Below are 22,513 nucleotides of genomic sequence, written 5' to 3' on the forward strand. Positions count from 1 at the left end.
AAAAGAAACCTTTGTGGCTAACGCTTCTAAGGCGTATCTGGCTGTTTCAAGCTTTTTAGGTGCATGGCATTCTGGGCCCGTAATATCCTGCTTCAACTATCAGCCACCTGCTCTTTTCTCAGACCTTCCAAAACACCACTTATTCTTCTCCAGAATTTCTAGTTGCTTGCAAAACTGCTTCTCTATGCCACGTTGGTCACAACTGACTCCAAAGCGATGTGTGCTCCAAGTCAATAAACAGGTGAAAACCCAGTGTCAGAAATTTCAAGGGGACTGTGCTGAGGAGTGGCGTGCCCTGAAAAACAGCGGAGCCATCACTTACTCTCTCAAGTCAGTCCTCAGAGGGTTCCAGGCATAGCCAGGCAGGTCTTGATAGCTCTCCTAAACGCTGGTTGGATTGATGCTGATTTCTTCCATAGCAGGGGGGTGGCAGCAACAAAAAGACGCCTCATGTTTATAGTTGTATGGTTCTCGGTGTCTTTTTAGTTTCACTAAAATTTTCATTGCATTGCGTGTATTGATGCTGTATTGATTACTGCAACCTTCAACAGCCTGGTCGATTGCAGTAGGTGTAAAGTTGATCAATAAAAGAGTCCTTGTTTTGCCCCTCGCCCCCTCCCAGATGCATTTACTTAGTCATCTCTGAATCCTGGACTCAGTGAGCTGTGGCCAGATCCAGCCCTCCAAGGGGCCTTCCTTGACAAGCTCTAGTCTGAAATGACATCGTTGCCCCAGCTGGGAGGGAGGAGAGGCCTAGGAGAACTCAGCTGATGGCAAATGAGGAAGTCCCTGGGATGTTTGCTGTTCCAAGCACAATCAGATAAGTCAGGCTGAGCGGGGCATGGGTGAACCTTCCTTAATATGACACAGCTCTGACGACAATTCATCAGAGCGTTTGGATACCTACATTTCACTGTTGAAATAAATTAGAATACTGTTCCCAAAATTCACATTGGTCAATTGTCAGCTTCTATCAAGATCAGTTTAGGCTATCATGAGGCAACGCTATGTTACGTTTTGTCAAGACAGTATCATAAATCCATGAGCCAGAGATGTCTCAGAGCTGTTTACATGGCTCATGCCCAAGTTGATTGGTTCTCCTCAGGTCTCTCTTTTTTGGCCTTGTTACTCTGCTACTAATACTTTGAAATATTAAGTACATCATGTATCCTTCATTTCTCTTTGTTCAGCTAAGCACAGGTATCTTATTTTTGTTACATTTTCTTTTATAGTTATATGCATGACAAAGCAAGAAAAATGTCTAAGAGAGCAGATATTATACATTTTCCAAAAAAGTTGATACATCTCCATCCCTGCAAGTTAGAAGAGAGAATCTGTTTCCAATGGGATAATGGAGGGTGAAACTAAAAAAAAGCCCTCATTGTGTATGTAGGAAATGATGTTATTGTTTAATATGTATAAAATAGCCAGGAACCCTATTTCCAATAAACAGTCCTGTTTTGCTACTCTGTTTTCAATTTTCTCCAGTGCAATAGTCATGTTTCAGCATACATTGTGTGTCAAATTCTCAAGAACTAGTTCTGCGCTATATAATCTAATGGCATTGTCCAGTGCTTAGCCAATGTTTTAATTGCTGTCAGTAAAAAAAAAAAAAATAATGTCCTTGTAGAAGAATCAGTCTCAAGACTTTTAATTCTGAGAACTAAGTCAAGTTGAGTTGAATAGGATGTTGAATCATATCCAGAAAGAATAACTGACATTTGTTCCCCAAAAGATTTATGAAGTCCACCCCATGGGAAGCTTTATTCTTTGCATCCTCCCCAGCAGAGGAAAGGAAGTATCCTCTTAAAATAACCAGTACTATAGTAATGAATTTCCACCTATGTATTAACTGTAGAGAAAGTCATGGGAACAATTTCATGTCAGGTTTTAACAAGGCTTCCCCTGTGGTTATTGGCTGTTCTTTGAAGGTGGAGAGGGCCTACCTTTTTCATCCTAAAAGCTGATGGAGTGTGTCTATTTTCAGAAATAGTTAATGATCTAACTGGCTCTTAGGTAGACCATACTGGGACACAGATCTCAGTCTTTTGAAATCAGCTCACTCAGAGGCCACAAAAGGTTGGCTTCCAAGCCAGTGCTTGTCGTCTTCTGTTGACGATCACTTTGGCAATATCTTTACTAAGACCAAAATGCCATGAAATTAGGCATGGCCTTTGAATTATCCAGAACTCTTCATCAGGAAAAGTAAAACCAAAAAACAGCTCAGAAGACACTCTATTCAAGTAATTGTGGAAGCTGCGCCTTTTGAATATTTGCCTGAAGAAATCTGATTAGTAAATCCATACCAGCATTTGGCTCTGATCACAACATTTATATCTTACGTGGCATGCAAAATAGTATTTTACTTTCCAGTTCTCTGATTTTGAACCTTGAGTGGAATTTGGAACTGTCCTATTTTCTCACCTTAAACTAAATATTTTCTGATAATGAGACTTGCCTGGTCTTTATTATTATTATGACAGTTGTAGTTCAGAAGCTGTAGTTCAGAAGAACTGAGGAGTTTCCTCGGTTCAGTATAATTTCTGGTGTTTCCTTTCCACCTGGATGCCAGAGTTGTAAGGCAGAGTAAGCTTCACATAAGAGTCAGATCTTCTGCGTTAATATGGCAAACCTTGTTTTAATAGACTAACGGGAGGACGAGGTGGCCATTAAACAGTGTTCACTCCAAATGGGTTTTTATCTGCGTGTTCTGTGTAGATTTTAGGCATGCATAAAATGGAAATGCTATTTTACCCATGGGCAGAAGCATATGGTATACAGACATGCTGTCCACCATTCCCATAGTCCACTAAATGTGAGGTCTGTTACCTCGAGGATTTAGTGCACTTTGGATGTAGCTGGAGGGTTCTGTCAACATTTGCACTGTCATCCCAACAGGTGCAGTCAGTTCCTTCAGAGAGTTTGGTGGTCTCCTGTTATTCTCCATGGTCTTGTGTATCACAGATTACGTGGGTGGTTAATTCCAGATACCCAAGTAGGTCTGTTTAATAGAATTGTGAAAAGCTCCTTTATATTAATTGACAATTTTCATTAAAAAATAATCATAAGTCTCTGGGATGTGAATCCTAGCTATGCTTTTTCTTCTGGTAGAATTATACAGTATTTACAGGGATTTTATATTTAATTAAACAGTGCTCATAGAAGTTAACAGCAAGATGATAAGATAAAAATATGAAATTATATTGACAATATAGAAGCAGGTCAGTAAGACCCCAGTTCAACCACTAGTTTAGCAGCAGGTTAAAAGCCAGAGACTATATTTCTCCAAGTTTCTTTTCTTGCTGCTTTCTTTGATGGATCATTTTATTATGGTGATTGTAAGCCTCTGCGGGCATGTTCTGCAGCAGATAAGGCAGGAGAAGTTTTGATAAACAATAATGGAATGAGAATGTGTGTGTCACTGTTTTTAGAACTGAACCCTAAGCCAGGGGTAGGAATAATACCCTAGTGTAGTGCAGCAATATAAATCAGTGTTTTCCACGCTGATTCTCACAAATCAGGCATTATTATAAGCAAGAGGAGTAAGCACCAAAGGGTAAGTTGCCCCAAATCTGACAAAATTATGTTTAAAAAATCTAAACTATGGCTCAGAGTAATATGGAATGCCAGGTATCTAGTCTTAAATATTTGGAATATTGAGGGGAAAGTCCTCTACATGCACTTAGACCAACCATTTCTTCATTCCCCATCACTTCTGGAGTAGATAATTTTATGCTACCAAAATTTTATTAAAATTTTAATTTTATGCTTGCTTTATTACTGTTCTGTCCCACAAGCTATGTTTGCAGACAACTCTCAGTTAATTTAATTGTGCTTTACACAATCAACTCAGTATAGTCACCAGACAGGCTTGGTTTGCATGACAAATGCAGATGTCTGGTTCAGGTTGTCATGCCAACACTTTCTTTATGGGGACTGGACCCACCTTCCAATGCCTTGTTTTGATGACATTCCAAGGTCCCTCCACACCAATGTAGGGATGACTGCTTACACCCATATGTGGTCTTGGAGGTTTACTTCACCCACTTTGTGAAATCTGGGGTTGCTGCTTCCTACTTCTGTGTCTCCTTGGTTGCTTACAAGGTTATCTTCAAGCTCAGAGGTGTGATTCAACTGCCCCTATTTCTGGGAGTTTTAAAACATCCAGTTGTTGGGCATAGAGCCTCTATGGGGAGAAGAGAGAGCAATGGTGAACTTAGAATTTGCGGTGGGCTGCACATATAAGCAGGGAAGTCCAAGCCCAACAGTTTTTTACAGGGATTGTGCAGTTCACTGTAGGAGTTAAGATCCACAAGCTTGCCAGTGAAATCTAGAAAACAGATAAGGAAAGGAGAGATTCTTCCATTCTTGAACTAAATGGATGAAGAAGCAGATTTGGTGTTCTATAAAATAGTGGGTATTCCTGAAATAGCAATTTTATTGTTTCTGAACTTATTTTGGTTTTAGAAAAGGTGTAGCTGGAATCACTCCAGCATTTTGGCAAGGATAACTCGCCCAAACCAGAAATATTTGTCCTTCCATTCCCCCCCAAAGTCAATTGCCTGCTAGAGGAAAGCAAGGGGTTTCAAAGTTTTCTATTTGGCCAAAGTTGAACCAACAATCGTCAAACTTGGGATGTTTCTGGAGTCACCCAGTGGTCCCTGCCTATCAAGTTTAATGAATTTGAAATATAGTTTTTATTTTATAAACAGAATTTTGAGGAAATGAATAAAAATTGCTCTGATTTTAATCAGAGAACCAGATGTTTAGACAATGTTTGAAAAAGGGGACATTTGTGTGATTCACGCAACATGTTAACTGCAACATTGTTTGTTTGCTTTGGGCTTTGTGTGTTGTGCCTTGTAGGAAAAGAGTGGTGTTAGACTATGGTGGGAAAAAATCAGAAGGAGTCTGCAGCTCACAAAAGCGTGTGCTTTTTAATAAAATCTGTTAGATGGAAACCATACAATGTTTTTCAAATCTGCATTGTCTTTTCATGAAAATATATTGAATACTTGTCAAGCAGATAATAGCTTTTGTTCTTGGCGGCTGCTGCAGGCACAAATATTTCCAGCATCCCTCTGCTTCCCGTCAAGGACTGGGGAGTACCTCGGGCTGAGACATCCGGCCCCTTGCCAGCCGAACAACGGGGGGTTACGGGGGCTGGGGGCTGTGAGCTGAAAGTCCTGATCTCCATGCGTTCTCTGCTTTCTTCTGGCCCCCATTGTGCCTCCGCTTGTGCTATCAACCCACCGGTGGCTTTTCCCAGCATCCTGGGAGCCATTCCCCTTCCTCTTCTCTGAATACTCTCTGGGGTTGCTTCCTTTCTCTTCCCTGTTTCTCTCTGCTCACCTTTAGCAGAAAATAGTCACCATCTATCTTTCCTTCTGTAGGTGAACTGGAAAAAAGCATTTTAGAGCCAAAATTATCAAGCATAAGGCAAACAAGTCCTGCTAAAGAAGACTTGATCTGCAAAAGTTCCGCAAAAGTAAGTCAACTTACATCGACTTTTTATATTTTTTCAGAGTATAACAGGTACTGTGTATGTATAGGGTTAATCACCTAGATTTTATTTTTCTTGTATTTTCACAGTGCTTTGACATCTCCTGCCTATCACAGCACATAGATGTCTTGCCAGCTGTTTTTTAAGAGACGTGTGAGAGTTCTCACACAGGCAGGGAAAAACAAAATGATAACAGATCTAATGGTTACAAAATCAAAGTTCAGGTGGAGCCAAAACAGACCACCCAAAACAGGGGGCCAAGTAGGGTGGGAAGAAAACTACATAGAAGAGGGTTTGACCCTTCTTTTCACACGTCAGACTTGTTCTTAAATCATGCCAGCTGCTTAAGTTCTTTGTCTACGGCTTTCTAATATCCTTACTTGTCTGTGGAATTCTTGAGAGCTTGTCTTAAGTGGTTCATTCCTGCCCATGGGTTGATGCCCACCACTCCTCTTGGCTTCAGAGTTGTGGTGATGTTGGGTCTGAGAAGGAATGTGGAAATTTCACTGATAGTACAGAGAAACTCTTGGCCAGTGGGTGGCTGCTGCTGCCACCTGTAGAACCTCCTAGCCAATGTGCAACTGGAGGAGTGGCAGAAAGCTGGTCCCTTCGGAGACTGCTTCAGGTGCCAGCTCTTCTCTGACAAGGGTGCAAGCGTTATCCTGATCAAGAGTTGGCCTCTCAGAGCAGGCCTGCAGCTGAAGTCAACAGAGAGGCCTCCAGTGTCTATTGTTTGCTTAGCCCCCAGGGGCTTCAAGGCCATGGAGGAGAAGAGGCCACAGACAACAGGCTGTGCAAGTGAACAGGAATAGGAAAGCACATGTCAAATGCCAGTGATGAAATTAGCCAATATTGACTTTTGCTTCAAAGAGGGATTTGGCACAGGAGGAGAAGGAGGCGGAGGTAGAAGGGGCTTTCGCCTGTCCGCACTCCCTCCTTCCTATGACTCAGCCACTTGCTATGGAGAGTCTCCTGCTGTCCTCCTGCTCCTCCTACACAAAGCATTGGGTGGGTGTCTGGAGCTGCTGATGGACACAAATAAGATTTGTATTGGTACAGCTTGATGGGTGGCCAGGAACTAGGTGTGGAGGAGGCATTCAACCAGCTAGGGGGGAATGAAAGCTACTCAATGAGAAAATAAGGAAAAAAGATAGATAATGGTGTGCCAGGAGTTGGTGGAGGCCACTACCTTGTTCTTGTGTCCTGGCCTATCTGAGGGAGGGGCATGACTTCCTCCAAGGGTTGCAAGACCTCCATCTTCCTCCAGAGTGTGGAATTCTGGAGGGAGACCTCCACAAGGCTTGCAAAGGGCAGGGAAATGGACAACTGTCCTTGGAGGTTGGTGGAGCACTGCCTAGGTTCTGCCATAAGTCCAGCAGCTTTTGGTTCTGCAAGCAGAAATCTTTTTCTTTCCTTGCTGACCTGGAGCTGGAAAAGAGCAGGGTAGGAGGATCAGAATCATCTTGAAGATGGAACGTGGAGGGCATCCTCTCTCAGGCAAAGTAGCTCTCCTTAGGTTCTATGGGGGCTGAGAAGTTCAGAACAATAATAGAGGCTGAAAACTTGGCACAGAAGGATTGTCCAAACCAGGATAGGAATGCTTGCAGAAACACATAAATATGGGTTTGTAATTGTTTAATAAACAGCAGGTGTGGGGAGAAGGGAAGCTGAACCAGGTGGAGACCATGACTTTGCCTGTTACTGTCCCCATTTACTTCCCTCCTACTACCTCTACCATTTTGGGCCTATGGACACAACTATCTCACCAAGGCAGTTCCTGCGGTTATCTCCCAGATAAAGCAAAGCGGCCAGGTTGTAGGAGGCAAGGTGGATGTGCAGGACATAGCTGAAATAAGAGGACTGGGTGTTAAAAGGGGGCTGGGGAGCATGTCGCCTGTGTTCCTCCCACTGCTTGACATGAGTCTTGCAGAAGCAGCACCAGAAACCTGTGAATATTCTCATGTGCAAGTTAGAATAATGAGCAAAGATGGCTTTATCAAGGGCTTGCTGACCCCTCCATCAAGCAGATTCAAGCCTGAGCTATTTCTTTGGTGGGCATGGTGGTGGACAGATCCTGGTTGCCCATCTGGGGGAGGGGCATGACATCTTCTAAGGGTTGCAGGATCTCTGTCTGTCGGAGTGTGGAATTCTGGAGGGAGACCTCTTTGACCTCCACAACGCTTGAGAAAGGCAGAGAAATAGACAGCTGTCCTTAGAGGTTGTCCAAGGAGCACTGCCCAGGTTCTGCCATAGGCAGAGTGGGGGAGAGTTAAAGGGGAAGGAGAGGTATTAATGGGGCAACCCCCCAACCCTCCCTTTCTTTCCTCTGTTCTTCAGTATTGGCTCCTTCTTGAGCGGCTGAGGGTCTGGAAACTCTGGCACAGAAACATTTACTCTCAGTGTCCACCAAGATTCATGAAAGAAGGTACTTTAGAGGAAAACAGACAGGGACCTTCTCTTGCCCTGTCAAGACAGCTGCCACCTTTGCAAATTGCCAGGATTCAATGAAGGACCAAACTCAGCCATTGATTTCTTGTGGATTTCCTCTGTGCCACACAAAGCAGAATCCTGGAGAACTATGGAATCCCTTTCCCCTTTAGATATCGCAAGAGTAGTGGTGGTTGATAAAGTGGGTTGGCTAATGGTTGGAGGAGAGGGTAGACATGTTGATGATGTGTAATGTCTTCCCATCCCCAGCTGGTGCTTATAGCATTTGGGATTAATTACTGTGTTTTGCAACGTGGAACTGATGAGGTGGGCCTCATGGATTGCATCAGGCGCCCTTAAATGCCAGGCAAAGCCTTGGACCATGCCTGAAGTTAACCCTTTGGGTTTCACTCCCATCATTACAGTAGTGTGTTGCATGCGTCTTTGGCTAGATTCTGAAGGCACACACACTTCATGGGAGTTACAGTTGGGCTGGTGACTTTTCCTGATACTGGGAGCCAGAAGGACCTTAGGTGCCGGGACCAAGCCAAGGAGAATTCTACCCAGATTGAGTGGTCAGCTCTGGAAGGGGGAATGATGTGGTTCCAGCAGACAACTTTGGCCCTTCTCTGAAAGAGTTAACATGCAGCCAGTGTTTGTTCCAGATGTTTGGAGCCAGATGGAGTCAGAGTTGGGGGTGTCCCTGGGTGGGAAGTACAGCCCTCCCCATCAGCCAATAGCTGGAGGACTCCAGGCTGACACCCTGTTCTTGGCTTTGGCTCCTGCAGGCTTGCCATGCATAAAAGGACTTCTGTTCTAGCATTCTGGCTCTGCCTTTCTGTTCAGCCACATTGGAAACTCCTCAACCCATCTTCATCACACTGAGCTGCAGCCACATCTTTGGGTGTCTCAGGTAAGCCACCAACCCCTGAGGTCCATGAGCCAAGAGGCTCTGTGAGTAACTTTAGCCAAGGGTAATTCCAGAATTTGGGCAGAGTTTGGTGTTCTCTGTACTCTTCCTAACCTTCCCCCTACCAGCATGCCCTCTCTAGTGAAGACCTGTTGGGGGTGACCTGGCCTTGCACTGGTACAGTGCTTGGGAACCCTGAAAGGGGGACAAATGAACAAGAGGCCACTGGACGGTGCCTGGCCTTTGGACCAAGGAACTGGCCTACAGACCGGCGAAGACTTCCAGAAGTCTTCTTGACTGGCAGCTCCAAATGAAAGTACCACTTGAGAATACTGGATGTCTTAACTGGCCACATTTACTCTGGGCAATAGTTTCCTCAGTCAAACTTTTTCAGTTTGTTAGGAAGATTTTGCTAACATTCAATTCAAATGTGCCTTCCTGTAACTTAAATCCATTATTTCATGTCTTGTCCTCTGGAACAGGAGACAACAGGTCTTGACCTTTTTCTGCATTACATTCTTTAATAAACTGGGGGGAGTTCTTACATTGGTCCCCCCATCTTTTCTCAAGGTTAAACATGTTAAGGTCCTTCATTCCCTTTTCCTGTCCCCTGATCACTCTCTTGTCCTCTGAACCTGTTTCAATTTCTCTGAAACCTCCTTAAAGCACTGCAACCGAGACTGAAGGCAGGGTGTGACCTGTGCAAAATGAAGTGGAGCAAATCCTTCTAACAGTTTGAAAACTATAGGAGACAACCTAAAATGTCTTTGCAGCTTCATCACACAGCTGATACATACTCACTTTGCAAATTTTCTGTTGTTGCTCATCTGTATCTGGATACCAACTGACTTTATTCTAACCAATGGAAGAACAAATGGGTTCATGTGCTTGATCAGTTTTTTTGTAATGGGTTTTTATCTCCTAAGTGTGTGAGGGGAGTTGTTGCTTTCCTGACAGCCTTTTAAATGTGAACTTGGATTATCCTCTGCACAAAGGCCCACCTTTTCACAGGCCTAAGTGCACACTCCCAGGGTGAGGAGGGGAAGGGGCAGGAGAGGTTCATGAGGAAGCTGCATTTTTCCAGCAGGCCAGAAAACTCTGCTGTGTTGCAATGCCGTTCTCTCCCTGGTTGTGCTGTAGTTGTTAAACTGGTACCTGTGCAAGCACAAGAGGGAGCCTGCTGGCATCACCCCAGGCAGCAGTCTACATGTCCCCCTGCCCTCATCCCTGTGTTGCTTGGACAGACTGTCTGGTGAGTTTCAATAGTAGATGGTGTGTGCAGGGACAGCCTTGGGATTGGCCCCAGCCTTGTTCTGTGTCCTCTGCAGGATCTCCCCTCCCAAGATGGATTCCTGCCTGATCCAGGTGAACAGCAATACTGCCCTAACCTCCATCCTAGATGTCCATGTCAACCTCAATGGAAAAGGCCCTTCTTTGCCCAAGGGAAAAGGCCGCAAGCCCCACTGGGCAGTCAGGGCTTCAGAAATGTCTAGAAGGACTTTCAACCCCATTCGAGCCATTGTAGATGCCATGAAAGTGGAGCCCAACCCCAGGAAGGCTCTGATATCTTTGTCTATAGGTGAGTAGATGGATCAGGGTGGGCCAGAGAGACTCTGACCCTTTTTGACACCATCCAACCACCAACAAGCTGAACATACCTACCCTCTATTTTTCTGCAGGGGACCCAACTGTCTTTGGGAATCTTCCTACAGATGATGAAGTCACAAGGGCCATGAAGGAAGCACTAGACTCAGGAAAATACAACGGTTATGCCCCATCTGTGGGTGAGTCCCTGAGCTCTGTGGAAAAAGCCAAGGCAAGGGAGCGGGATACCATTAGCATGCAGTGGCCTTGAGGTCCACAGAAGGTATTTTTGGCCTGCGATAGGGAAATGGGTCAAAGGGGAGTGCTTCTGCTGTGTGAGCTGAAAGTCCCAGAGTATTTGACCAGTTTTGGGGAATCCTTGGCAAAAGGATCTGGGGGTGGGGGGCTAAATAACATCCTGTGCAGGCTTCTCGTGGGCAAACCTTCTAAGATACAAGACTAGAGTTCAGGAAGATTCCATTTCAGAGGTCTTTTTAATTCAGCCATAGCACTGAACACTCACTTCACCTCACCTCCCACCCATCCCAGGTTACCTGTCTTGTCGAGAGGTGGTTGCAGCCTACTACAATTGTCCAGAAGCACCCCTGAAAGCCCAGGTAACAGCACTGATACTGCATGTTGAGAAGGAGTAAGAACATATTTGGGGAGGGGGGTCGGGTTTTGACTCCTCACCTAATTCCAAGTATGTGATAATCTGTAGCATTTAGGATTCCTGTGGCTCAGATCTGTCTTTGCTGTGGGTTTGTAGAACCAAGGCTGAAAGCCATTAAGTGCCCATTCAGCTCACAGCAATCTCTCTCTCTCTCCCTGCAGGATGTAATCCTGACCAGTGGCTGCAGTCAGGCCATTGAATTAGCTTTAGCAGTCCTGGCTAACCCTGGACAGAACATTCTGGTGCCACGCCCTGGCTTCTCCCTTTATAAAACCTTGGCTCACTCCATGGGAATCGAAGTCAAGTTCTACAATCTCTTGGTAAGCTGGACCTAGACGTGAGGACCCTAACCCCAACCTTTTTCCCAAAAGAGAAGCAGAATACCTGATGATAGCCTCTGCTTCAGCTGCCTTGAAACCAGGATTTGAGGCTCGGAGAGCTTTGCTTTGTTGGAGAAGTCCCAAAGATAGCTGGAAGGGTTGCAATATTAGTAGTGAAAGCCAAAGCCATGCTTAGGGTGTGCAATAGAATAAGCTAGAAGCTTGGGATGGAATGGAATTATGGCGGCCAGGCTCAGGGAGATAAGCGTGTTCTTAGTTCACTGCGAGAGCGTGAGAAGTGCAAGAGGATGAGGCTGGCACCTCCCTGAGGAATTCACGATGTTGTGACTGGCTGGCTTGGGAGATAGGGTTGAGTCTGGGGAGATTGATGTCAGGTTTAGCCCAAAGAACTCCAAGAGACAATGCAAATTCAGTTCTGCTGTGTTTATTAGCTACAACCTCTAGAAAGAATCTCCCCAGACTGAACCCTAGCTCGCAAGCCAGCCAGTCACAACACCGTGAATTCCTCAGGGAGGTGCCAGCCTCATCCTCTTGCACTTTCCACACTCTTGCGGTGAACTAAGAACACGCTTATCTCCCTGAGCCTGGCCTTCATAATTCTATTCCATCACAAAGCTACTACAATAGTATATTGGGTGCACAGACTTTGCAAGAATTAAAAACAAGCTCTCTCTGTTCAAATTCCTTGTTTGCACAATTCCCAGAGAAAGAAGCAGATTAGAAATAACTATGTATGGTCAAGAACAAAACTGTTCTTACCTTAGCTCGACCACTGTTTATTCCTAATAAGTTAGGCAGGACATGTGATGTAAAGTTTGTAACAACGTGCTAAATTGCTTGCTTTAAAACTTTCATCTTCTCCTCTAAGACAACATCTGGTAGCTACCGATCAACAAAACTTCACAGCACTCTTTAGCTCTTGGTTGCACGACCTGTAAATTGGGATCAAAGGAGAAAGCTTTTCCTACACAGTGCAGCAGTTCCCTGGCTGGCCAGCAGCCCCTCTCTTGCCCTCCCATTTACCTGCCCATCATTCTGACCCAGGCAGGGAACCTGCCCCAAAGGCCCCACAGTTAGAGGGGCTGTTGCCTGGTTCCAGGCCTGGCTCACTCTCTTCATCCTCCTCTCCCATTTGCCACCAGCCAGAGAAGTCCTGGGAAATTGACCTGAAGCAAATGGAATCTCTAGTGGACAATAGGACGGCTTGCCTGATCGTGAACAACCCATCCAACCCCTGCGGTTCTGTTTTCAGCAGAAGTCACCTCCAGAAGATTCTGACAGGTAATTCCTCAGGCCAGCTTTGGAGCTATCTCATGCATGCATCCCTGTGCCAAACTCTCTGCTGCTCTGTGTGGGGCAGAAGGAGTCACCAGATGCTCCAGGCCCTGGAGGCCATCCAAGTTGAGGGCACCTGATGACTTGCTGAATGTCTTTCTTCCTTCTTTCTGTTGCCCAGTGGCCTCCAGGCAGTGTGTCCCCATTTTGGCCGATGAGATCTATGCAGAAATGGTGAGTGAAGAGCAGCTTCAGTCTGTCTGGGGGGATGGAGAGATGGCTTCTGTGAGGGGAGAGGGCTGGAGCTGAACTAATGAGGGCTTAGCAGAGGCAGTGGCAGTGGCAGGGGAAGGCCTTTAAGAAAGGCCTGCCTTTGTGTCCCAACTCGTGAGGGGCTGAGCACGGGAGGGCATTCTCAAAGTCTTTCCTTAGCCACTAAATGGAATTCCTCTAACTCATCCCAACTCAGGTGTTTGAAGATTGTAAATATGAGTCCCTTGCAAAGCTCAGCACTAATGTCCCGATCCTGTCCTGCGGAGGCCTTGCCAAGCGGTGGTTGGTGCCTGGCTGGAGGATGGGATGGATTCTGATACATGATCGCCGGGACATCTTTGGAGAGGAGGTGAGGACTACCCACTTGGCTGCTGGGGCCCCCAGTTTGGTTCCAAGGGGAGGAAGAGTTGGCCCTCTTTGTTCTCTTCCAAGAGAGAAGCAAGGCCAATTAAAGCAGTCTCAGGCCTGACCATTCCCTGCGATGTTTGCACCTTCGCACACTGTCTCCCTTTATGCCGGGCAAGAGTGCCAGGGAAGCAGCCTCCCTGGTGGACCTCCTCCTCCTATAGGCAGGAGTCTCTTGAGGATGATGGGTACACTTCCCTCCCCCTCCTGTCCCTGTGTGTCTTCCAGATCAGGGAGGGCCTTCTGAGGCTGAGCCAAAGGATTTTGGGGCCCTGCACAGCTGTCCAGGGAGCCCTTGGGCATATCTTCCACCGGACATCCCCTGAGTTCTATCACAACACGCTCAGCTTCCTCAAGGTGCGCCTGAGTCGTTTTTAAGAACACATTGCAATAGATGCACTTGTACCTTCAGAAAGAAATAAAGACATGTCTCGGTTCCAGCAAGGTGCTGAACTGGTTAAGTTGGGGTGGGGAGGTTAATAAACTCAATCTCAAGGGCACTAAATTTAATTCCAAACAGGCCCAGTCATGCACTGACTTATATCAGTTCCACTCAGATATTTTTGTTGTGGAAACACCTAAACCTGGTCAGCTGACCTCTTTTGCCTACCTCGGGCTGCAAGAAAAGTAGCAGAGAGGTAGAACGGGAAGAAGCCAAGCTTCCACATTCAGAAGTTGCTGCAGAGCAGAGTTCCAACACACTGGTGCAGCAGACTTCTTTCTTTTTTTGGTTGAGATAAAAAAGACAATGAAAGCCCAGTCAGTCCCATGATCGCAGAATCCCTGGTTTTCACTGTTCTGAACCCTTGGCAGTGATTCCTTTCTGTGCAGCAGAGGATCTGCTACGGGAGACATACAGCTGTCCTCTCTCCAGTGTGCTTTGCTCGGTATGTTCTTTCTGTAATAGTTCTTAGGTGAAAAAAATGGGACATCAATACATCTTTGCAAAGAAACTGAAGGATGGGCGTATTTTGTTTTGTTTTTTGCCAGTTTGAGAACAAACAGCTACCAAGGGCTTTCAAGAAAAGTTCATATTTAACTGTTCATGTTCCTTTAATTTGGAAATCTGGATACTAGAACGCTCTCTGCCATTAGAAAGGGTTAGGGTCAAAAGGGGTTTCAGAGGTGAGCAAACGGTTCCTGCAGCTCTGCGGGGGTGTGAGGAGCAGTGCGACAGACAGAAAAAAGGGCTGCTGTGGAGGGAGGCCAGGCCTCCCTTTCTCTCTCGTTCACATCCCAGCACAACTGGAAAAAGGACAGGATCTGTGTGTGCTCATGTCACATCTGTGGCAAGCAGAGGTTCAGTTTTTTGCCTTTTTGGCAGTCCAGCTAGTTTTTGAGGTGAGGCACGTTTAACCCATCACTGGCCAGTTGTGTGGGTGAGGGAGGCAAAGGTTTGCTTTGGAAGCACTGTCTGCAATTTGACTTCCTCCTTATTTGCCCTTTCCAGTCCAACGCTGTCCTTTGCTATGCCACCCTTTCTACAGTCTGTGGGCTGAAGCCGGTCCGGCCCCAAGGAGCCATGTATCTTATGGTGAGCTCCCCTTGTGGAGAGGGTGAGGGAAGGTTTGTTGGTACAGGACACACTTTCCTTCCTTCCCTGAAGACACCCCACGTAGGGCTGTTCCTTGGGGGAGAGGGGAGGAAGGGACGTTGGCTGAGACTTGTCTTCTACCTCTGTGGCTCTAGGTGGGGATCGAGATGGAGCATTTCCCAGAGTTTGAGAATGATGTGGAGTTCACAGAGAGGCTCATTGCTGAGCAGTCTGTCTTCTGTCTACCTGCCACGGTGAGCTTGTTTCCCTGTCGGAAGATTGCGAGTGCCTGGGACTGTCAGGTCTCCTGCTTTCGGCTGCTTCTCCTTTCCCTAGTTCTTGTTTTTGGTGACAGTGGCACAGCTCCACATCCCTGGAGGTTGGTATGAGAGATGCTGCAGCATCTTCTCCTTCTGGCTAGGCTAGCTCAGAGGCAGCCACGTTCCTTACTGCACTATCTCTTCTCTCCACCGGATTTTCATATTGGAAATAATATGGGTTGGAGCCCTACCCCCTGCAGCTATGTCTGCAACTTGTCATCCTGGTGACAGCCTTGGAGGCTGTGGGAGATGAAACAGGAACAAGCTTTTCTTGAAAAACGTAAGAAAAAATTGGATCTGGCCTTGGAGATGGGGGCAAGGGGGAATAAGCACAACAGGAAAAAAAACACAGCTGTTTTGGCTGGCAGCCCTCCTGTCCCCAGCTTTCCATCAAAAGGCCCAGCGATAGCAGCAATGGGACTGACTTGCAGAGCATTAACTCCGGTGCTCTGCTCGGGAGGAACTGCTTGGGAAGCTCCTTACAAAATCCAGTGGCTAACGGCTCAGCTGTCTCTCCTGGCAGTGCTTCGAGTACCCCAACTTCTTCCGTGTGGTGATCACCGTGCCCGAGGAGATGATGGTGGAGGCTTGCCAGCGTATCCGCTACTTCTGCGAGAAACATTATCAAGGCGGGGAGGGGGCCCAGGATCTGGAATGTGACAAGTAGGCCCAAGCATGTGTACCTGGCCCTTCTTCTACTCCACCTGCTCTGAGTTTGCTCCCAGAGCACCCGGATTCAGCACCATCATCCTCTGCTCTGGACTCTGAACTGCTAGGGCTTGGCTCAATGACACTCCTTCCTGTCCAGTGGGCTCAGGGAGCTTCATCAGCAGCCCTGGGCACTCCTGACAGCCTGCAGTCACCTGCTGAATGGTTTCTAGAGCCTATGGGAAGCTGTGAGAGGGAACCCCCATGCCAGCCACAAACCAGAGCAGAAGGTGTCCAACCCTTCCACAGGCACAGGACTATTCCCAATACTACACAGACCTCAATGGAAGCCCATGACTGCCCCCCCCCATCATGCACATGCAGTCCACTTTCTTGTACACACATTTGACGTTCATAAGTTATTGTATTTTTTGTATGAATAAATGCATGGTAAATGACGTGTGCAAAGACGTATACAAACTCATCTTGTAGCAGGAAGGATGTGGCTGGGAAGCAGTCAGGGAGGCTATGATCCTGCAGTAGCTCCTAGCTGTGCCATCCAGAGGAGGAGGAGGAGGTCATCTGGTAAATGGGGCAGCCCTCACAGATGTGACACCCACTGTAACCAGGAAGAGCAAAGCAGGGAAGGGAGCTACGTCTCTCTATTCAGAAGTCATCTGTCACATCTTCTGATTATGCTATTGCCCAACTCAGTCCAGTAGAACGTATAAAGATTCTGCTCCTATTACAGGCAGTCAATTTCTACCCCAGGCTTTTGTGTTCTGTTATGTGAGGGATGGGGAAGAAATCCAAGGGAGAAATATTAAGATTGGTCATATTTTTTTACCAATACAATCTTACTGTCTTGTAGGAAGGCAGTATTATTTATTACATACTTCCTATTCCACTTCCAACAGAGTCTTTTGTCATGAGAGGAAACACTATTCCTATTTGCCTTATAATTCCACCATTTTTCTTATGGCCTCCTCTCTTTAATTATAACGTAAGGAGAAAAAGTTTTTTTTCTCACTGTAATCTTCAGCTGCTGATCTCCTGCGAACAAACTGTGAAAATGAAGCCAACTTAGGAAATTCCTTTCTTAAGGGATTTCAGCCAGTTTCTCTGCTTTGGCTAGAGTGATGGTCTGATGTTCTGCCTGGACCACATTTACCAATTTACCGTGCCCCCTTTGCTTCATCACTCCTCCCTCCTGGACTGGAGATGGAGACAGAAGTAAACATGTTTTTAATCACTTTTTCCTGTCACTTGGGCTGGAAGGGAAAAGTGGCAGGACTCTATTAAAACACTCAAAGGCAGATCCATCTGTTCGCTGTTTTGCCAGTTAACTTGTTAAACAAAAACACAGCTTCCACCATTCCACTGGCAAACTTGGGAAAAGAAGTGGTGGAGGGCAACTGCCAGGGGCTAGAGGGGATGGACCTTTGCGGCTACAGGGTTCAGTGACTAATTAGGAGATGTTGGCCTGGAAGGAAGCGGGACAAACTTGCTTGAACTGGTGCAAGTCAGAAAGCGCTCCTTTTGATGTGTAGCGGAAAAAGACTGGTGGGCGTTGCCTCCCTGGTGGGCTGCGGGCAGGTGGAGGATGTCGTTCTGGCTCTTGCTGGCGCTGGGACAGTTGGGTCGTGTGGATTGACCGCTCACCAGTCCGACTGATACTGGAACTACACGTGTTGACTTAGAAACTATTCAGACAGTGTCTCCATGCTTCTGATGACAATGTGCTGCAAAAGTTGCTCTGAACAAAGCCACCAGCTGTTTGCAAAAAAGCCTACTAAGAGCATCGCTGCAAAAATCTTCTAATATGTAATCTAAAAATAAAAACAATTTATAATACGGTCATAATCATTTAGAATTTTCAATCATTATTCTCACCTTTCCTATCTCTGAACTCAATAGCAAGGTGCAGCTTTCTGCTGTCATTGTCACAGTGCTGGCTTGCTTGTTATTGAATCTCTGCATAGTTACTAAGTGGGCTAGCAAAAAGGCAGCTTTCCAAGCTGCTGCCCACTTAGCTCTCCCATAGGAGAGGGATTTTTTTCCTGGAATGTTTTCCAACAGCCCCCAACTGGATCAGACCATTTTTGAATTCAACTGTATTTTTCTGGCCCCTCCTGCACACCAAATCTGCTCCTGTTCTGTTCAATTTCTGGCAAGTTAACCATGCTGACGGACAGATACTCATGAACTCCTTGGTTTGTCTCCATATTCTGCTGGGTTAGGACAAGTAAGAGCAGCTCTGCAGACGCTGGATTCTGGGCCTTGCTGAAGCATGAAGGACTTGTGGAGAGCTGGGAAGGAGGGAGGGAAGAGGAGAATGTAGAAAAGCTGATACCTGGCCAAAGGCGCACTGCTTGGAAATCCCTTGCAATTAACTTTCCTGCCCCCTTTATTCTCCTGGCATGTGACCCCCAGGACAGCTAGTGCACATGGGACCATCTCACCTGCCAGTGGAGGAGATGCATTTCTCTCTCATTCTCCCATCAATATGGTCAGTTAGCACCCACTGTCTGTCTTTCCTCCCTTTTCCTGGACCTCCTGGTTACGGCAAGACAGATTCCTACGCAAAGGACCACGTGGCAAGGACCTTTGCATTTCCTTCAGTTATTGGGTGAGCCATGTCTGGTGGGTAGAGTCCTAGGTCTGGGCGAAGTGTGACTGTTCCCTGCCCTGCCACTTAGTGCACCTGGGAAGAGAGACAGGTAGTCCACCGTCAGTGGTCCTTCAGAGCTGCTTCCTTGGCCCACATTTTTATCCAATGGATGCAACCTGAGTTTCTGCCTAAACTTTGCACTCAGAAGGCCTGTTGTGTCAGACAATTTGTTCTTCAGATATAGCAGCAGCTGGATAAAAGGGAGTTGGCTTGCATGCCAATATGCTGCTCTTGTCCTAGGCTCTACATGTGGGAAGTGTAGAGAACTCTTCCTGAGCTTCTCCTCAGGGATCTATTTTTTCTAGCACCCATTGTGTCTTTACAGCACAGGATGGCCTGGCCTAACAATGCTCCCTCCCCATTACCTTTCCTCCCCTTTCCTCCCCATGGTGATCTGACTTCTCTTTTGGGAGTCTTTTCCTCCAGCAGCTCCTTCCCACAGCATTGTATACTGAATCACAGCTGGCAAGCAGGGCGTGCTGCCCCAGCCCTGGGAAGGGAGAGTTTCTTCAGGCTGGCTGTAGTCACTGAAAAGGTTGTGCTGAGCTCTTTCAGCTCCCAGAGGCTCAAGAGGTAAGCGGGACAGGTGCTAAGTAGGGAATGTATGGTCTGAAAACTAAAGACCAAGGCTGCACGCGGGGAGAGGGCCATAAGCAGAGGGGTGAGCTCCAACTGGTTCCTGTTGGATGAAAACAGCAGAGGCCAGATTGAATAATTACCCCTGCAAAAAGTGGCAGATGATGCTCATGATCACTTCACCCCTCCACCCTCATAGAAACAGCCAAGGGGGACATATTCCCCTTGCATTTCCAGCAGCCATGTTCTGCTTCATTGACCAAGCCAATCACTACCAGCCATCCATGCTCAGCCTGGCCTGTGGCCTGCAGTAGAATAGGGGTTGGGTTGTGAAGCTTACTTTTACATTAAAAAGTTGGAAGCTGCCATCTTACAATTTTATGGAGCTTTCCAAGGATCCATAGGATCTCCTGTGAAACTCTATGAACCGGACATCAAGACTGGCCTTGTGATATAGGTCCTACAGCAGCTAGTCCTGTCAGAGTTGCAATTTCCTGATCACTCTTGGATTTCCTCTGCCTGGGGAAGGGGTGGGAAGGTGGGATCTAGGTCCTCAGAAGAGGTCTATTTCCTCAGAATAGTGGTTCTCAAGTTCAATAATTTCTGAGGTGCAGTGACCAGAACAACACAATATTCCAAGTAAGATTGTAGTTGTGTACAGGACAGCTACCACAAGCAACTAATAATAGCAGCTATTAATTGCCACAGGACAACATGGAAACATAATTTACCATTTTGACACTTGTCTTTCTTTTCTTTCTTTTTTCTCCCTCCCTCCCTCCCTCCCTCCCTCCCTCCCTCCCTCCCTTTTTTCTCTATCTCACTTCCAGGCAGCCATGTGGAAGCTGAGCAAGACTGACATCCTGGTGATCTTGGCAATTCAGGTTGCAGTTCTCCTCTGTTTCACTTTTCAGCTTCACCACATGCCTCAGGAAAAGCTGACTCAGAAGCATATCCTCATCCTCTCCTCTTGGAGATCTGGATCTTCCTTTGTGGGGCAACTCTTCAGTCAGCACCCCAATGTCTTCTACCTGATGGAGCCAGCCTGGCACGTTTGGACAGCCATGTACCAAAACAGTGCCACGGTCTTGCACATGGCAGTGCGGGACCTTGTCCAGTCAGTCTTCAAGTGTGACATGTCCGTCTTTGATGCCTATATGAAGGAGCACAGGAATAAGTCTGCGCTGTTTCAGTGGGAGACCAGCCGGGCTTTGTGCTCTCCCCCTGCATGTGATTTTTTCCAGCGCAGTGACATCATCCCCAAACATTCCTGCAAGACACTCTGTGGGAATTATCCATTCAGCAAAGTGGAAGAGGCCTGCAAGACATACAGCCATGTTGTCTTGAAGGAAGTCCGTTTCTTTGACCTCAGGGTGCTTTATCCTCTCTTCATTGACCCCTCCCTGAACCTCAGAATTATCCACCTGGTCCGCGATCCCAGGGCTGTCTTTCATTCCCGTGAGAATGCAGCAAATGAACTTGCCCGTGACACAAAGATTGTGGTGAGGCATAAGAACAATATGAAGGACATGAAACCCTATGCCATCATGAAGGCAATTTGCAAAAGTCACATTGATATATACATGCAGGTCAAGCAATCTCTCAAAGATCGCTATCTCTTGGTTCGCTATGAGGATATTGTTAAGACTCCCTTGGCAAGTGCTGCTCAGCTGTATCAGTTTGCAGGGCTTCATTTCCTTCCCAGCCTTCAGTCCTGGGTGCACAACATCACACATGGCCAAGGCCTTGGCACCAAAGTCTTTGACACCGACTCCAGGGATGCAATGAATGTGTCACGGGCTTGGAGAAAGACGCTTTCTTATTTCCAAACAGCAACAGTACAAAACATCTGCAAGGATGCTATGAAACTTTTGGGCTACCAGCCTGCTAGATCTGAGGATGAACTAAAGAACATGGCATTTGACCTCTTGTATGCAGAGGAATCACTGGCCAAGTAGAATATAAAAACCGCCTGCCCAGGTCCCAGCAGCTCAAGAAGCCACAACTAGACTGCCCCAGGTGGCTGGAACCTGCGCAGACAACCCCTACATGAGAGGATGAGGGAGCACCTGGCATTTGCCCTGTGAGAAATGTTGGAGCAGCTAGCAAGTAAGGAAAAGCAACTCAAACCCTCCTGGTACCGCTGTGCTTCTCGTTACTTGTCCCATCAGTCCACAATCTGCAGTGGTTGACAGCTGGAATGTTTCCCATGGACGTGGATCTGCTCACTTGGCCTGCATCCAGTCCCTGACTCAAATGGAGACACTGTAGATAATGTGGTCTGTGCTTATTTCTTTGAAATGTAGCTTCCTGCCTAATATGCTGTTTGTCAATTAATTCTATAACAGAATATCTATGCAAGACTGATCTGTAAAACTTTATTGCCAACTATTCAGAAGAGCAACCATGATTAAGAGTAAGTACTGTAGTTTGCTACACAAATAAAGATTACGAAAAGAACAAAAAGGAGAACTGTCTCCACCGCAGCAGCTTAGGTTATTTTCACTCCTGACACGGATTAACTTGTCCTGAACCCCACTCGCTTCCTTACGTTTTCTACTCCGTATTTGGTCTCCAAGTTATTTCTGGCTTCCTCCCGGCCCTCCAGCAAGTCCGCGTCGTCCTGCCTGCTCCAAAGAGGACAGCCGTCCGAGCGCTGCCCGGTCCGCAGACACTCCGCCGCGGCCGCCGCTTCCCCGCTGTTCTTCAGGAAGGCCTGCGCCACGGCCGCCAGGTCCGCGCCGAACTCCGCCATGAAGCGCTTCATGTCCGCCACCGCCGCGGCCACCTCTGCAGCCGCGGCGGCCGGGGGCCCCCCGCGCCCCGGGACGGCGCGGTCGGGCGGCGCTGCTCCCCGGGGTCCCGGCGGGCTGCCTTCCGCGGAGCCGGCGTCCTGGCCGTCCTCCTAGAGGGGAGGCAAAGGAGAGCGGAGCGGTCGGCAATTCGGGCGCTCCTCGAGGGGCCGCCGCGAGCCCAGCGAGGGCTCCGCGGAAGAGGGGCGAGGGGGGCGGGATCAAGAGGCCGCGAACGCCCCCGAACTTTATCCCCCTGCCGCGAGGCGGCGGCTCTGCTCCCGCACGGCGCCCCCTCCGCTCCGCGTGCCAGTACCTCCTCGTCCTCCTCGAACTCCCGGTTGGCCCGCCGGAAGAGCGCGGGCGCCCTCGCTGCCCCGGCCCGGCCTCCCTCCATCGGCGCCCTCGCGCCAGGCCGAGGCGGCGCGGTCCGCCCTCGGCAGCCGGGGGAGGGAAGGCCCGCTCGCCGGCCGCCCCCTCCCGAGGCGTCAGTGAGGAAGGGAAGCCGCCGCGGGGCCGCCTCCCGCCAAAGGAGCCGGCTCCGCGGGCCGGCGGGAGGGAGAGCGCGGCGCGGCCCCGAG

At 47.7% G+C, this 22,513-nt stretch overlaps 3 protein-coding genes across 3 annotated transcripts; 2 read left to right on the plus strand and 1 right to left on the minus strand.

The window, feature by feature from the left end:
• Window positions 1–5,395: 5,395 nt before the first annotated feature.
• Window positions 5,396–16,349, plus strand: TAT (tyrosine aminotransferase). The gene is made up of 13 exons (XM_007431769.4): window positions 5,396–5,488; window positions 8,719–8,843; window positions 10,169–10,419; window positions 10,520–10,624; window positions 10,974–11,041; window positions 11,259–11,417; window positions 12,581–12,719; window positions 12,895–12,947; window positions 13,183–13,335; window positions 13,620–13,748; window positions 14,842–14,925; window positions 15,081–15,179; window positions 15,769–16,349. The coding sequence occupies exons 3-13, from the start codon at window positions 10,185–10,187 to the stop codon at window positions 15,910–15,912; spliced, it is 1,368 nt and encodes a 455-aa protein (XP_007431831.1). The 5' UTR covers window positions 5,396–5,488; window positions 8,719–8,843; window positions 10,169–10,184; the 3' UTR covers window positions 15,913–16,349.
• Window positions 16,350–18,515: 2,166 nt separating this feature from the next.
• LOC103065240 (carbohydrate sulfotransferase 4) lies at window positions 18,516–21,352 on the plus strand. The gene is made up of 2 exons (XM_007431779.4): window positions 18,516–19,137; window positions 19,971–21,352. Exon 2 carries the CDS (start codon window positions 19,977–19,979, stop codon window positions 21,096–21,098), a length of 1,122 nt encoding a protein of 373 aa, XP_007431841.1. The 5' UTR covers window positions 18,516–19,137; window positions 19,971–19,976; the 3' UTR covers window positions 21,099–21,352.
• Window positions 21,353–21,492: 140 nt separating this feature from the next.
• TERF2IP (TERF2 interacting protein) lies at window positions 21,493–22,510 on the minus strand. The gene is made up of 2 exons (XM_088136361.1): window positions 22,249–22,510; window positions 21,493–22,045 (listed from the first exon to the last, which is right to left on the minus strand). Exons 1-2 carry the CDS (start codon window positions 22,327–22,329, stop codon window positions 21,659–21,661), a joined length of 468 nt encoding a protein of 155 aa, XP_087992487.1. The 5' UTR covers window positions 22,330–22,510; the 3' UTR covers window positions 21,493–21,658.
• Window positions 22,511–22,513: the final 3 nt, after the last annotated feature.

Source organism: Python bivittatus, unplaced genomic scaffold (genome assembly GCF_059951505.1).
Source record: "Python bivittatus isolate LINGU-HERP-01145 unplaced genomic scaffold, Pbiv_v1 ctg000190_np1212, whole genome shotgun sequence".
Lineage (NCBI taxonomy): Eukaryota > Metazoa > Chordata > Lepidosauria > Squamata > Pythonidae > Python > Python bivittatus.

Excerpts from the sequence above, each read along its gene's own strand:
- LOC103065240 (XM_007431779.4), top strand. The coding sequence starts at position 19,977 with ATGTGGAAGCTGAGCAAGACTGACATCCTGGTGATCTTGGCAATTCAG.
- TERF2IP (XM_088136361.1), bottom strand. The coding sequence starts at position 22,329 with ATGGAGGGAGGCCGGGCCGGGGCAGCGAGGGCGCCCGCGCTCTTCCGG. Across the intron at positions 22,046-22,248 it reads AGTTCGAGGAGGACGAGGAG|GAGGACGGCCAGGACGCCGG; the intron begins GTACTGGCACGC and ends CCTCCCCTCTAG.
- TAT (XM_007431769.4), top strand. The coding sequence starts at position 10,185 with ATGGATTCCTGCCTGATCCAGGTGAACAGCAATACTGCCCTAACCTCC. Across the intron at positions 13,336-13,619 it reads GGGACATCTTTGGAGAGGAG|ATCAGGGAGGGCCTTCTGAG; the intron begins GTGAGGACTACC and ends TGTGTCTTCCAG. Across the intron at positions 13,749-14,841 it reads ACACGCTCAGCTTCCTCAAG|TCCAACGCTGTCCTTTGCTA; the intron begins GTGCGCCTGAGT and ends TGCCCTTTCCAG.